The 15,136-nt window shown below is 45.3% G+C and overlaps 1 protein-coding gene across 1 annotated transcript in view; it reads right to left on the reverse strand.

The window, feature by feature from the left end:
• Positions 1–749: 749 nt before the first annotated feature.
• The window catches only part of mtmr11 (myotubularin related protein 11), a 60,544-nt gene continuing 46,157 nt past the window's right edge, over positions 750–15,136 (reverse strand). Inside the window, exons 12-17 of the mRNA XM_061717429.1 lie at positions 14,937–15,007; positions 9,809–9,981; positions 8,793–8,963; positions 7,110–7,328; positions 4,532–4,867; positions 750–2,751 (exon numbers count right to left, since the gene is read on the reverse strand). Coding sequence (XP_061573413.1) covers positions 2,311–2,751; positions 4,532–4,867; positions 7,110–7,328; positions 8,793–8,963; positions 9,809–9,981; positions 14,937–15,007 — 1,411 coding nt within the window. The 3' untranslated portion in view covers positions 750–2,310. The remainder of the gene's footprint in view (positions 2,752–4,531; positions 4,868–7,109; positions 7,329–8,792; positions 8,964–9,808; positions 9,982–14,936; positions 15,008–15,136) is intronic.

A 15,136-nucleotide genomic window follows, 5' to 3' on the forward strand; every position in this document is an offset into this window, starting at 1 on the left:
CTAAATATCATAAACAAACTGAAAGGTGTGTTCCCAAAACTAAACCACAAATACTAACAATAAATGATTAAATAATGCAAAAGTGACAAATAGCTCCAACAATGTGGTCCAGGATCTTTGTTTTTTCCGGTAACTATGTTGTGTGGGATCTATGCTGCTCTAACCCTAACCCCCCTGTCTCTCCCCCCAGGTCCCCGGACAAGCCCGGCTCCTCGGCCCCCAGCCTGGACTCCAGCTCCCTGACCGGGTCTCTGTCTCTGGGTCCGGACCTGCCGCACTGCCAGTCCTGCGTGGCCTACGAGGTCCGGCTGCGCCGCCTCTCCTGCGGACACCTGTACTGCGGCCCGTGCTGCGACCGCATCGTCAACCGGGCCTTCGAGGACATCGAGGGTTTGTCCGACTACCCCTGCCCCGTCTGCAGGTCCGTCCGCCAGCTGGGCCCGGCTCTGGGCCCGGCCTCCTCTGGGATCCTCTACGGGCCCGGCGGACTCCTGCAGGACCAGCAGGGCAGCCAGTGGGGGTGAAGCCACCAACATCAGGACCGGGGCGGTTCTGTTCCTGGCCCGGGAGCGGTTCTATTCTGTGAGATATTTGGAACCTCTGCCATATTTATTGACAGTATTGACCCGTTCTTTTGCACTTGAAGCCGTCTCCACTGCTGTTTCCACGGTACTGTTGCCATGCCAACCTCCTTTGTTCCAGATCGCAGTGTAAATATTTATTTTGTTTAAGAATAAAAGCTGGTGAGCTCGTGTGTGGCAGTGGGTTTTATTGGGAGCACAGCCGAATAGTCAGATCAGAAACATGCGAGTACAAAATGAAAAAGAAAAAAAAGGATATTTACATCTGGCAAATTGTTTTAAAGACTTTCGTACCAAAATGTTTAAATAACACGAGCAGAAGATCCGACCATAGTTTGTGTGAAACGACGAGGACGATGACCGTGGAAGACAAACACATGTTGGCATCACATCTGGAAACTCCATCCATCAATTCATATACCCTAACACCAATTAATTCATTCATTCATATACCCATCCATCCATCCATTCATCAATTCATATACCCTTCCACCAATTCATCCACCCATGCATCCACTGACCCATTCATCCATCCATATAACCATGGACCAATTCATTCATCCATCCACCCATTCATTAATCCATGCATCCATTCATATACCCATGAATTCATTAATTCATTCATATACCCTTCCACCAATTCATTCATTAATTCATTCATATACCCTTCCACCAATTCATTCATTCATTCATTCATTCATTCATTCATTCATATACCCTTCCACCAATTCATCCATCCATGCATCCACCGACCCATTCATCCATACATTCATTCATCCATATAACCATGGACCAATTCACTCATTCATCCATCCATTCATTCATATATCCATCCACCCATTCATTCATTTACCCATCCACCCATTCATTAATCCATATACTCATCCATCGATTCATTCATCCATCCATCCATCTGCCCATTCATTCATTCATTCATACATATACTCATCCACCCATTCATCATTCCATATACCCATGGACCAATTCATTCACCATCCACCCATTCATCCATATACTCATCCACCCATTCATTCACCGACCCATTCATTCATCCATATATTCATCCGTCCACCCATCCTGCCATGTTGGCGTCACATCTGGAGCCTCAATGTGTTTTTATGTGATGAATATTTACAAGGATCGTTCCTGGAACCGCCGGACTTGAGCGGGTCGGCTGTTCTGCCTCCGGGAGGAAAGAGAGGAAAGGAAAACAAGACTTTTCATTTTTCACATCGTCACAAGCTCCACCCATCTGGATTTAAAGGGGCGGGGACAAACCCTTCCCTGATGGAGACGCTTCTGAATAAATAACAATACTGGAGGGAGGCGAGCGGTGCCGAGCAGAACACTGAGCCGTGGACCCGGTAGGACGGGGAGGCGGGAGCGGAGCAGCACCAAGAATAGCTCCCGCGTCCTCGATTCCACCAGAGAGAAGGCGCTCGCGGCGGCCGGCGGCGCCCAGAATCCATCAGCCGCCCTCCTTTTTGCATATTACCAGGTGTGAGGACGAGCCGCCGGGCCGGGGGGGTCAAAGGTCACACGGGCCGAGCGTTTATCTCCTGGCGCCGATACGGAGCTAAAAATAGACTCCGCCTCCAACGCTGAGAGGCGTGATGATGCGTTTCCATGGTTACTCTGGTCAGGTCAAGGCCGACCCCGGCGAGGGAAGCCCCGCCCCTCCGGCCCGAGCCGTCAGCTGATTGGTTCTGGCACCCAGGGGGGCGGGGCCTCAGGAGGACAGCGGCGGCCCGCTGCTCTTGGGCAGCTTGGCGGCGCCGGCTAGCTGGTAGTAGCGCGGGTCGGGCCGAGCCTCCGGCGCCGACGAGTGGCCGAACAGGAAGGTGTGCTTGTTGCCGCCGGGGGAGTCCTTGTTGCCGGGCCTGGGGGCCGGCGCCGCGGCGGGGGGCGGGGCCCAGGGGGCGTGGTGGTTCTTGGAGCCGGCCCTGGGCGGAGCCGTGGGCGGGGCCGGGGCCCGGGAGGCGGGGAACAGGAAGGTGCCGTTGTTGGTGTTCTGGTTGAGGTTGGCGTCGGGCCGGCGGGGCTCGGCCGTCACGGCGGGGGGGCTGGGCTCCGGAGAGGAGGCCTGGGCCAGCCGGGCCTGCAGCTGCTGCACCTCCCGGGCCAGACGCTCCACCGGGTGGGCCAGGCTGGAGACGGGGTGGGAGAAGGCCTGCGGAGGGAGAACAGCACCGTCAAGACTAGGCCTGTGTTGAAAAAAATCGATCTCCCAATTCTAAATCGATTCTCATATTAATTCCTAAAAATGGATTCATATGTCTAAAGATCGATTTTTTTTTTTAATTTTTTTTTTTTTTATTTATTTATGTTTTTTTTTTTTTCATCATTACATTACAACTCTTGGTTATTTTTTTGTTTATCCCCAAAAAAGGAACGTTTTGTTGGACACGAGAATAACTGGTGCCATGTTTTTGCCTTTAAATATGTTTAAAGGTATGAAAACATTAAAGTGTTAGGTTATAATTGCCTATATTTCATTACTTTATATACTGTTTTGGGGCTACATTTGCAAAAAATGCTAAAAACCAAATTCTCAAAAATTAAAACTGAACATGGAACAAATAAAAATGGAATGTAGGAAAAAATAAAACCGATTTCATACGTCTCTGTTTGCTGCCCTGGATCTGTTTGATAATTCTGCCCCACACGATGTTTCTGAAAGCAGTTCTATCAGCATTCTGGGAGCTGATTGGTCCTTACAGCATCATTAGCTGCCAATACTTGCTGTTGAATCTCAATATAATACTAGTATTAATTTGTTGCAGAACTACAGTCATATAAACTCATGCAACAGCTCAAAAAAACGTTATTTAATAACACTAACCCAAATCAATATCGGAATCGAATCGAATCAAATCTTGACATTTAAATCGATCCCCAGCTCTAGTCAAGACGGGAACTAGACTACAGTACCCAACATGCCTAGCGAGAGCGCTGCTGTCCTCTAATCCGAACTTTTATTCCCGAACATGCAACCGGCAGCACAGCAGCCACAGCAGGAGGGTTGCTGGTTTGAATCCCTGATGTTACTCTGACATGATTGACAGCTACATGTGATTCTGAGTTGAACTGGACCCTGAGAAGAGACTTGACAGGTGGGATGGATGGATGACCGATATATATACACATCCACCCATTCATTCAACCATATACCCGTCCACCCATTCATTCATTCATCCATATACCCGTCCACCCATTCATTCATTCATTCATATACCCGTCCACCCATTCATTCAACCATATACCCGTCCACCCATTCATTCATATACCCGTCCATTCATTCATTTATCCATATACCCGTCCACCCATTCATTCATTCATTCATTCATTCATTCATTCATTCATTCATTCATCCATCCATATACCCATCCACTCGTTAATTCATCCATATACTTATCCATCCATCCATCCATCCATCCATCCATCCACCCATCCATCCATCCCAGACCTGAATCCATCGTTCAGCTCAACCAGCTCATGAAGAAGTCCAAGTCTGTAAACTGATATCTAATAAAACTGCACAGAGAAAAATCTCACAGGTCACAGCCAGATGTGGAAGAACTGATAGATGTCCATTAGAAGACTCTTATGAATATTAATAAATGGAGGTTTTGGTGAAAAGGACATTTCTATTTTCACAAGTTTGTGCAGTTTTGAGGGCAACAAACATCCACAGTCGTGTTAAATGAAAAAGGGTTTTGATTTGGCTTCAAATATTTTCAACATAGAGGATTAAAAACCGAGCTGCAACTAACCGCTCCACTAACCGTTAACGCATGGACCTGAACAGGTTTGCAACTCTGCTCTAAACAGCGATCACAGCCTGGAAACGCCAGTCAAAGGTTCTGGAGAACAACACAAACATGATCTGTTCCTATTAGAAGGTCCGGACCAGCTCTGACCCGGAACCAGGACCTGCTGCTCCTACATACCTGAGCGTGGAGCGCCCCCCGCAGGTAGCAGCCCCTCCACAGGCCCATGCAGGGCCCCATCAGGAGGGGCAGCAGCGGCTCGTAGGCGTCGGTGGGTCCCTGGGGTCCCTGGGGTCCCTGTGGTCCCGACCCGGGGGCCGGGTTCTGGGGGAACTCGCTCAGGGACCAGGCCTTCAGCAGCCGCTCCAGACCGGGGACGCTCTCCGACGACAGCGCCCTCCGGTGGCTCTTCTTGTAAACGCCGGAGCTGCCGCTGCGCCAGGGGGGCAGGTTGGCCGGGCAGGTGAAGGTGCCGCGGGAGAGCAGGAACACCGAGCCCGGGGGGGTGTCGTTCATCTGGGGGGGGGAGAAGATGCTGCTGAACTCCAGAAACAACAACTGGACCCTCTACATCCTCAGTACCCCGACTGGACCAGAACAGTCTGATCAGACAGTGCTGTAAGACGGCCACAAGGGGGCGCAGTGGTCCACGACATAACCGGTACACCATCAGGCTTCTAACCCCTCAGACATCTCAAATACACATTTATCCTGATTCTCCTGACAGTTCTGGGATATAAAGTTGCTTTCGTTAACGAAAATTATGACTAAATATTGTCGTCAATGAACCTTTATCACCTGAGGAAAACGAGACGCAATGAAAATGCTGGTCAACGATATTATAATTGAAGAAAGGATTAAATAGTCAATTATGGAAATACTTTGATGTGAAATTAAAAATGAGATATTATTATGAACACTCCTCTGAATATTTCTTTGTTAAGACACCTTTGATTGAAATGTGTTGGAGGAATTGTGAAAGAATTGTTCACATATTCTTTGGGACTGTCCAATAATTCAAAAATGTCGAAGCAGAAATCAAAAATATTGTCGGGGTCAATGTTCCTCTGGATCCTACCGTGTACTTGTTGGGAGCTGTAACAAAGGAAATATAACGCAGAACAGATACAAATTTGCAAATTTCCGCTCTGTGGGACTATTAAAGGATTTCTTATCTTATACATACTGTGGATAATGTTACTGATTTCCAAAAAAATGATTAGTGTGAATTGGAAGGACATAAAATCACCGACGATAAGAGAAGAGACTGAAGCATCATGGAACAGGTCAGCCCAAGGCTACAAATAAAAATGGACACTTGACCAAAAATGGTGAAATGTTGAGTCTAAAGTTGCTTTCGTCAATGAAAATTATGCCTAAATACCGTCGTCAAGGAACCTTTATCACCTGAGGAAAACGAGACGAGACGCAACAAAAATGCTGGTCATGTGACGTTAACGATGCTGCTCTTTTTGAGAAACCAGCATCAGGTCCGGCATCTCGATAACGGCACCACGGGTTGGGAAAAACCCTAAGAGGATTCAGGCCTGTGGTTTGCAGAGACGTGCAGAAATACGTCTTTATTAGAAAAGCGTCCAGCTCATCAGTTCACCTCAACTCATCCTCGTCAGCGAGCTGTTCTGCAGAATTCAGGTGTGTGCAAACTAAAGTTGCTTTGATCAACGAAAATTATGATTAAATATCGTGAAAACGTGATGAGACGCAACGAAAATGCTGGTCATGTGATGATAACGATAATTAAATATATAATGCAATATCGTTGAGGAATAAAAACGAGACTAAAATATAGATTACAAAATAAAAAACTCTGCTAAAATGTGTCTTCATTTTCATTGACCAAAACGAGACGAAATGTTCTACCAAAGATCCTTAATCTCCATGGTTTCAGTAGTTTCCTCTGGTTTAGTTCTGCTGCTGGGTGACGTCATGTCCTCAATTGCCTCCTATTATGCCACTAATCCTCCATTCAGAATGACTTAATTTGACTGATTCAGAGAGGGGCTGTCTAAAGAAATCTCATTTTCAAGAGAACTGGACCAGCTATCTCCATTAAACCACTGGTTAGTATTCAATAGCATTCAAGACAACCAAGAAATAGTATATTTTATAGGGATTTATGTTGTTCTGATAAATGAGAGAAAAGTGAAGGAGTCCTATATGTTCTTACTACCAAAAAGTACAATTTCCGCCTAAAAGGTATGATTACAGAGCTATATTTCACTATTTTCTCAGGTAAATCATTTTCTGACTGTTCGATGATGGTGGACAGCCAGCTGGTTCATAGCTCAGCAAGTTTGATGCAGAAAAGAGTGAGCATTCTTAAGTTATGGTCTTTTTTTCTCACTTTTCCCATATTCGAACTGACCCAATTCGGCCCCTTTTCAGGGTTTGGAGTACGGTAGTTCTAAAGAAGAGGCAAAAAAACAAATTTCCCACAACATCCAATTTCCCTAATAGGAGATCCTAAAGATAATAAAAATCATTGTTGGTTCTACCTCGGGTAAGGGGATCTCGAAAACCAAAGCCTTTTTTGAGGACTTGTTCCTAAACTAATAATAATAATAAAATAACACGACTAAAAGGAGAATGAACGAGACTAAAACTAATAAAAACTAAAATGATAGCTTGACCCAAAGACTAGACTAACACTAGAATTGAAACAGCTGCCAGAAACAACACTACTGGGATCAGAACCAGCAGAACGGTCCCATGAACACCGGCGGAGCGGCGGTCATACCCGGTGCGAGTCCGGGTGCGTGTTGAGGTTCCCGTTGAGCAGCGGCTGCAGCGGCGGCGCCGGGGGGACGGGCTGCGTGAAGCGGGCCTGCCGCTCCCTGCTGTACTGCAGGGCCCAGTCCCACACCGGGGGCAGGGGGGGGTCGGCCGGGTCCGAGGAGGAGTCCGGGTGCAGCGCGTCCCTCCAGCCGTTGACGGGGGTGTAGGACTGTCCCAGGTTCTGGGGGCGGGTCAGAAACACCGTTATTAACCGACCTGCAGCGCCAACTGAGGTCCAGGTTCCAGCTAAATCACTGCAGAATCTGCCCGTAACATCCATTAATATTCTCTTTAGTGGGCAATTGCTGCGTAAAGAACCACCATGAGCCAGGAAACTGGATGAAGAGGCGGTGAATGCTGATTGTTTTGAACAGCGGCCGGGAAACCCAGAACCCAAACGCAGCAGTGACGAGACCATATGGAGAGAAAATCCACTCAAAACATTTGTGCATTATTAGATTTGTGTGTAACTTGATGGAAGTTACGGACAAATCGATAATTACGAATTCAAAAAGCCTCCTACACAAAGAAATCGTTAAATACGCATAAACAGGGCATGTTTATGCGTATTTACAATACGTACAATCAAAAAAGCATATTACATCACTGTACTGTACTCCCCCTCCCTTTTTTATTAATTTACTTTTCTTTCTGTTCCTTCTTTTATTATTTGTGTTAATGCTCTTTTTCCCCTACTTACTAAACACACCACGTACAGACAAATCTGTGAGGCTTCTTGGAGAAGAGTCTCAAAACCATTTGTGCGTAATTAACGATTTGTGTGTATAGGAGGCTTTTTGAATTTGTGATTATCGTTTTACCGTAACTTCCAGCAAGTAACGCACAAATCTAATAATACCCACAAATCTAATAATACCCACAAATCAAGTACTAAACATAAATCCAATAATACACACACAAATCAAGTGAGGCTTTTGGAGGAAAAGAGTCTCAAAACCATTTGTGTTTATCTACAGTTTTGTGTGTGTGTGTGTGTATCAGGCTTTTTAAATTCGTAATTATCATTTTGTCCGTAACTTCCAGCAAGTTACGCACAAATCTAATAATACACACACACATTAAGTACTACACACAAATCAGATAATACACACACAAATCAGATAATACACACACACAAATCAGATAATACACACACACACAAATCAGATAATACACACACACACACACACACACACACACACACACACACACACACACACACACACACACACACACACACACACACACACACACACACACACACACACACACACACACACACACACACACACACACACACACACACACACACACACACACACACACACACACACACAAATCAAGTACTACGCAAACACACTTTTTTTTTAGTCGATTTTCTCTCCATGATACCGAGCCAAAACGGTTCTGGATGAATCAACAGCATCATTGTAGGATTCCTGGTCCGTCTGACCAGATGTTGGAACCATCAATATTGGTCTAATATTAACCTGATTAGACCATAATGCTTTTCTCTCTGCCTCGTGCATCACCAGGGCAGGTCATGTGACCTGGCCTAGAGCACCTCCCTGGGAGAGTGTGGTTACTGGTGTGTTTCAGGGGTCCGGGTCCCTCTCGGGGGGCCCCGGTCCCCGGTTCCTGGTACCTGGGAACGCTTGCACCGCTCCCGCTGGCAGTTGGCCAGGAAGGTGGAGAAGAGCGGCAGGTGGACGCTGTCGTGCACGGCCAGCAGGAACTCGTCCGTCAGCTGGAAGCGGGACGGGAACTGGAACCAGAGCTGCCAGACGCAGTCCAGGAAGAGCAGGAAGACCGGGGCCTGGATGGAGGGATGTAAATGTACTTTATTTATATAGCCCTTTACAGCCATCTCTAGGTGAAACAAAGTGCTTTACAGAATAAAACATACAGAAATACAACATACAATCATAACACTGAGCAAAAAAATAAATAGAATAAAAAAAGAATAAAAAGAATAAAAGAGTAAAAAGTTTCCCCACACTACTGGGTATTAAAAGCCATTCTAAATAAATAGGTTTTAAGGTCAGCAATAGTGCAGAAGTTGCAGGGGAGTTTGTTCCAGGCAATTGAAGAGGCTCGGTCCCCCCAGCGCTTGAACTTTGACCTGGGCTCCTCCAACAACAGTTGGTTTAAGGATCTCAACGCCCTGCCATGCTCACGCACCGTTACAAGCTCTGATAAATAGGTCGGGGCAAGGCCGTCGAAGGCTTTAAAAACAAACATTTAAAGTTTAAAATCTATTCTAAAATGGACAGGAAGCCAATGGAGTGAATAGAGGAGTAATGTGTTCACGTCTTTTAGTGTTAGTAAAAAGACGCGCAGCTGCATTACAATAGTCTAATCTCCAGCTGATTAGAGCGTGAACAGCTTTCTCCAGGTCGTGACGATTTAAAAAAGATTTCACTTTGGCTAGGAGGCATAACTGATAAAAGCTTGTTCTAACGACATTATCAACTTGTCTGTCAAATTTGAAAAAACTATTAAAAAAAAGAATAATAAAAAAAAAAAAAACACCCAAATTTCTGACATATGGACTGAAAGACGAGGAAAAGGCGCCAAAGCTAGTCGTCATGGGGGGGCAGAGGGTTAGAGAAGAGACACAAGAGGAGGAGGAAGAAGGACGGGCCTCGGTCCGGCTCTCACCTCCTCCTTGTCGTTGTCACGGTGATAGTTGCCGCGGCTGCAGAAGCGGTGGCCGGCCGCCACCCACTCCTTTTGGACGAGGCTCTGGAAGCCGTGGCGGGTCCGGCAGAGCGGGTCGCACATCAGCTGCACCAGGCTGGACACCAGGCAGCCCAGGTCCCGGTCCTCCGCCTCTGTGGGGGGAGAACAGCACTTCATTTACTACTACTGAATACTACTGACTACTACTACTACTACTACTACTGACTACTACTACTACTACAGCGACTTACATCTGAGAGAACAACACAAACACAAAATCACACCGGAGGGTCCAGCTGGATCAGTGCTGGTCAGACTGCTGAGAGTCCAATTGGACACAGCTGCTGTCATGCCAGTGCTAGAAATATGTTTTTTTTATAAATAAGAGAGCTACGTCAAAGAAAACACCATCTTGACGTAAGTGCATGCATCTTACTGGTCAACATGACCACTTGCACTGGCAGACAAGGTCAAGTTGAGTGTATGTGTTCCTCATCCATCTTTGGGCATGTCTTTGCACAATTTTAAGAAATAAAGACAATTGGCAAAGTACATTTTTGTTCTTAACCTTGCGAGAGGCGTTAGAGGCGTCGGGAGCAGCGTGTCGGAGGCGTCCAGAGCGTCAATTTGAATTTGAAAATCTGAACTTTATGCAAATGAGCAGCGGCGACGCCGAGGCAGCGTCCAATCACAGACCGGGATTCCCGAAGTCAGAAGCCTCAATGCAGATTGTACTTTCATGTACACACAAACGTACACTCATTCACATGCACACATGAGCATATCTGTGCACTAACAAACTTATTTTACCAGGAATTAATATATTTCATCCAGCAAACTGACATTTTTGCTGATTTGACTGCCGTTTTTACCTGAACTCTGCTCATGTGAAACACGTAAGTGATGGTTGAGGAGCTGGATGGTCCGGACGATTTTATTTGCTGCATCGAACGAACGCAAAATAATTACCATGCTTATTAATCACAAAACAAAGTTTTACGACAAAATCCGCTCAGACCAGGTGTGTCAGTGTTCACCGCAGACAGACTGCAGCTTCACCGATGGTTGCTGTTGATCCGCGGACCAACTTGTTAATGAGAGCATCAAACTCACTCTTATCTATGCGGAAATAACGCTAAAATATAAAGAAGGCTTCCCAAGTGTGATCCATGGTGAAATAGGAAACTGAAGATGTGCACGCTATATATAGATATGTGTAGACTATATACACTGTTCCCTCCAGTTCTGCAGCTTTATCCCCGCCCACTGCAGGCGTCGACAGTCTTCCAGTGTGAATCTACCAAGCAGCGCGATGCCGGCGTCAGCCGATTTCTGACGCTTTCAGTGTGAATCCACCATAAGACTAAATCTAAAATGGCTGCCAGAAACACTGCTCCCACCTCCGCTTCCTCTCGTTAATCGTGATGAGTAACTTGAGCGCCGAGCGCACGGCCGTCCATTTGAGAGCACTTAAGGGACACATAACACTTAATTTAACAACAGTCATTAAGTTCTGCTGTGATGTTAAACATTAAACACTAAATGGAGCTGTGAGGTTCGCCGAGACGAATCCCAGCTGGACGTCTCAGGGCTCATCATCTCCTTCCACGGCTGCAGAGTCGCAGCTCGGAGAAAACATCCTAAGTGAAAGCAGTTACTTGGAGTCGGAGTCGGTGGGTGTTTATGGATGAAAAAATGAAAAACAGCCCGATGATCTGAGAACAACAACAGCTGTCTGTTACATCAGCGAGTCTCAGCGTGGAGCCCAACGCCCCCAGAACCTTTTACTGCATCTGCATGGACAATTAGAGATTCAAGTAGAGCTCACAATGTAAAGGACAACAAACATCTGGCGCTCTGTGGTACCGCTTTCCACCAAACCGGTTCCAGGGCTGGTTCTGGTTCTGGGCCAGTGCTGAGTTTGGAACCGGACTTTCTGTTTCCACTGACAAAGAACTGGCCCCGGTTCCAAGGTAGCACCAACTCTTTGCTGGTCTAGAGGAAAGAACCGCTTACATAAGCAGAGGGGGCGGAGTTATCAAGACCAACGGCAATAGCAAGACTTGGAGACGGAGACATTTTCAAATAAGAATGAATCTGGATGCAGTAAAGCATCATGGGAGGAGGAGACAACCTGTCTTTTAGAGATGTGTCCACGGAGGAGCTACGAGGACCAAGTCCTATTAGAGCAGATACCTTGTTGTTGGTTCAACTTTCACGCAAACGCAGCGACGTAACTGACGTTTGCAGTGACGTAATGACGTGGCTCCCCTTAGCACCCAATAATGTAATAATTTCCTGAAAATGTAATAACGCCAGAAAATTTAATAAAATTTGCACTTAACTCAATCGAAAATGTAATAAAACCCAATAATGTAATAAAATATCCTGACGGATATTGTAATAACATTTTTACCGATAATGAAATATCTTATTACATTATTGGGAATTTTTTACATGGTACTCAAAGTCTGCAATTTAACCCAATAGTCCTTCTCGTGTTTCAAATCCAGTGTATATAACATTTTTAGATGCTTAAAACACAAAATGTAGAACTCTGGACTGAAAATGAACATATATATTACATTATTTGTCAAGTATTACATTATCAGTTTTGGAAAAAAAAATTAAAAAGTGTAATAAATTCCCAATAATGTAATAAGGTATTACAATATCGGTAAAAATGTTATCAGTCAGGATATTCTATTACATTATTGGTGAAGTTATTACATTATTGGATTTTATTACATTTTCGAATGAGTTAAGTACAAATTTTATTGCATTTTCAGGCGTTATTACATTTTCAGGAAATTATTACATTATAGGGTGCTACACTCCCTTTAACACCCGAGCTGTGGAAAAACAAACTGGTTCTCAGCTGGTTAACCAGAACCAGTTCTGGAACCGATTTGGTGGAAAAGGGGTATGGGTCTCTGATCCCAGTCCACAGCAGGTGCTGATCAACAACAAACAACAATCAACACGTTCCTCTAATCAGCTCCGGGTTGCACGAGGCCCATTCTCTGATTTCATTCCTCCTATCAACATCTGCTCAACAACTGGAGAAGCCGGAGCAAATTGCACAATAAAAAGAGATTACGAACTCGGAATCTAAACCAGACCACGCAAACATTAGCTGTAATTTAAGTTGCTGTCGGGGTTGAAAACTAAAAAAACAACTAATCACAGATGAAAAATCCGGAGAACCAGTCAACGCGGTCGGCGGCGGGCGGATCTGATCCCATTTCACGGTGGATTCCTGCAGCGTTGGAGATGCTGCTCCACATCCCCAGACAGCTAAGGTCTCATTTACAGTTTCATCACTCTGATCTGAGGAGGGAAATGTTCCCGGACACCATGACGACGCTTCCTCTCCGCAGACTCATCTACAACCCTGAGTATTATTGTTGTTTTTGTCAGCCTGTTACAATTTAAGTTTGAGTCTAGTCTTTGGGTCAAGCTATCATTTCAGTTTTTTTTAGTTTTAATCACGTTCATTCTCCTTTTAGTCGTGTCAAGTTTCAGTCGACTAAAAGTCTGAGCATCTTAGTCTTATTTTAGTCAGAATTGTCCAGGAGCATTTTAGTTTAGTTTTAGTCAAAGATTGTATTTAGCCAAACCCATTTTACAATTCAAACAAGGTTATCTTATTATTATATTATTGTTACCTTATAGACTCAAGAATACATTCATTCCAGATATAGAAGACTCTAATCTGAGTTTGCAACATATTTATTTTTCCGCATTTCTCCCCATCTTTTTCTTTTTGGACGACACATTGGGTTTTCTTTTCGACATCTATGTAGGAAAGATCTAAAGACTAAACTGGTTTAAAGACTCGTTTTGGTCAACGAAAATGAAGACACATTTTAGCAGAGTTTCTATTTTGTAATCTACATTTTAGTCTCGTTTTTATTCCTCTACGATATTGCATTATATATTTAATTATCGTCGTCGTCACATGACCAGCATTTTCGTTGAATCTCGTCTCATTTTCCTCAGGTGATAAAGGTTTGTTGGCGACGATATTTAGTCATAATTTTCATTGACGAAAGCAACTTTACTGAGTACCGACAACAACATCTCAGATTCCAGGCGGGATCCTGCACCGGCAGGTGGAGTCGGCTACGAGACGGGGGACGGGGAAACGCACACCTTCATGAGCTCCATGCACCTCTGCGCCGTGAAAACTGCGTCCGGGTCGTTCTCCCGAGCAGCTCCAACCGGGCTGCAGATTGTTCGGGACGAGTCCAAACTTCTGCTTTAATTGTTTAAAAGGAATAAAAATATGTTGTAGGAGTTTAAAGTACCAATTGTGCTTTTAAAGTTTGTTTTTAGAGGAGTTGCAGAGCGTCTGTGCTGCCAGAAACACAACTTATGTGGGGTTTCTGCAGGAAATCACCTGCTGCAGGTAGAAGACAACAAGAGAAGCAGGGGGATGAGGGGAAGACCGTACCTGCAGTCAGGTAGGCCGACCGCCAGGAGGAAGCCCCTCCCACAAGGGTTTACGGAGGGAAAACTAAAAGCCACGAGCAAGAAAGAAGGTGTTTCCAGAGCGACGTCACCTGGAAAGGTAAAGTTCTGTCTACTGATCCGGTCCTGGGAGGGAAAACATCTCCCTACGAGGAGAAACTGGATCTCTGTTCAGGAAATATTCAGCTAAAACGACACCAGAGTGACAAATCGATGACTGAGTTTCAGAGGAACTATGGGAAACGAGGCTCCTGGTTCTGGTACCACCACACCGACGCATGAAACGATGTCCGTTTAATGTGTGAACTAAGAGACCAGAACAACCCCATGGACCGGGTCATCCAGGTACAGGTGTGGTCCGGGCTCAACCCGGCGCCGCTCTCTCTCAGCAGGTTTCCTGATGATGTTCAAACGTTACAAAACTAAAAAAAGAACCGAAATTCAGACTTTTTATTCCTTTTGTTCGGTTGAAAAAAGTGAGTTTTTCCTAATTATTCTCTGTTTTATTCCAGATAACAACAGTAACATCTTAATTCATGTCATAAACAACCCGCTTGGAAGTGACATTAGTGAGAGGGAAGTGCTGTGAATAATGAATGGGCGGGGCAATAGGAGCCGGGGTCATGTGACTCACCCTGCAGAGCCACGGTCAGGTGACCCCCGCGGAGCAGGCAGGCCACCTCCGACGCTTTCCTCAGGCAGGCCCTGCAGACACGGAGGACACGTCACTATCGTCACATTACAGATGTTACAGAAGTTAAATACCTTAGGCCTAGTGTTTAAGTTACTTTTCTATCTGTTTCTAACGTATGAATGAATTTAAAACTATCAAGA

Source organism: Cololabis saira, chromosome 3 (assembly GCF_033807715.1).
Source record: "Cololabis saira isolate AMF1-May2022 chromosome 3, fColSai1.1, whole genome shotgun sequence".
Taxonomy (NCBI): Eukaryota; Metazoa; Chordata; class Actinopteri; order Beloniformes; family Belonidae; genus Cololabis; species Cololabis saira.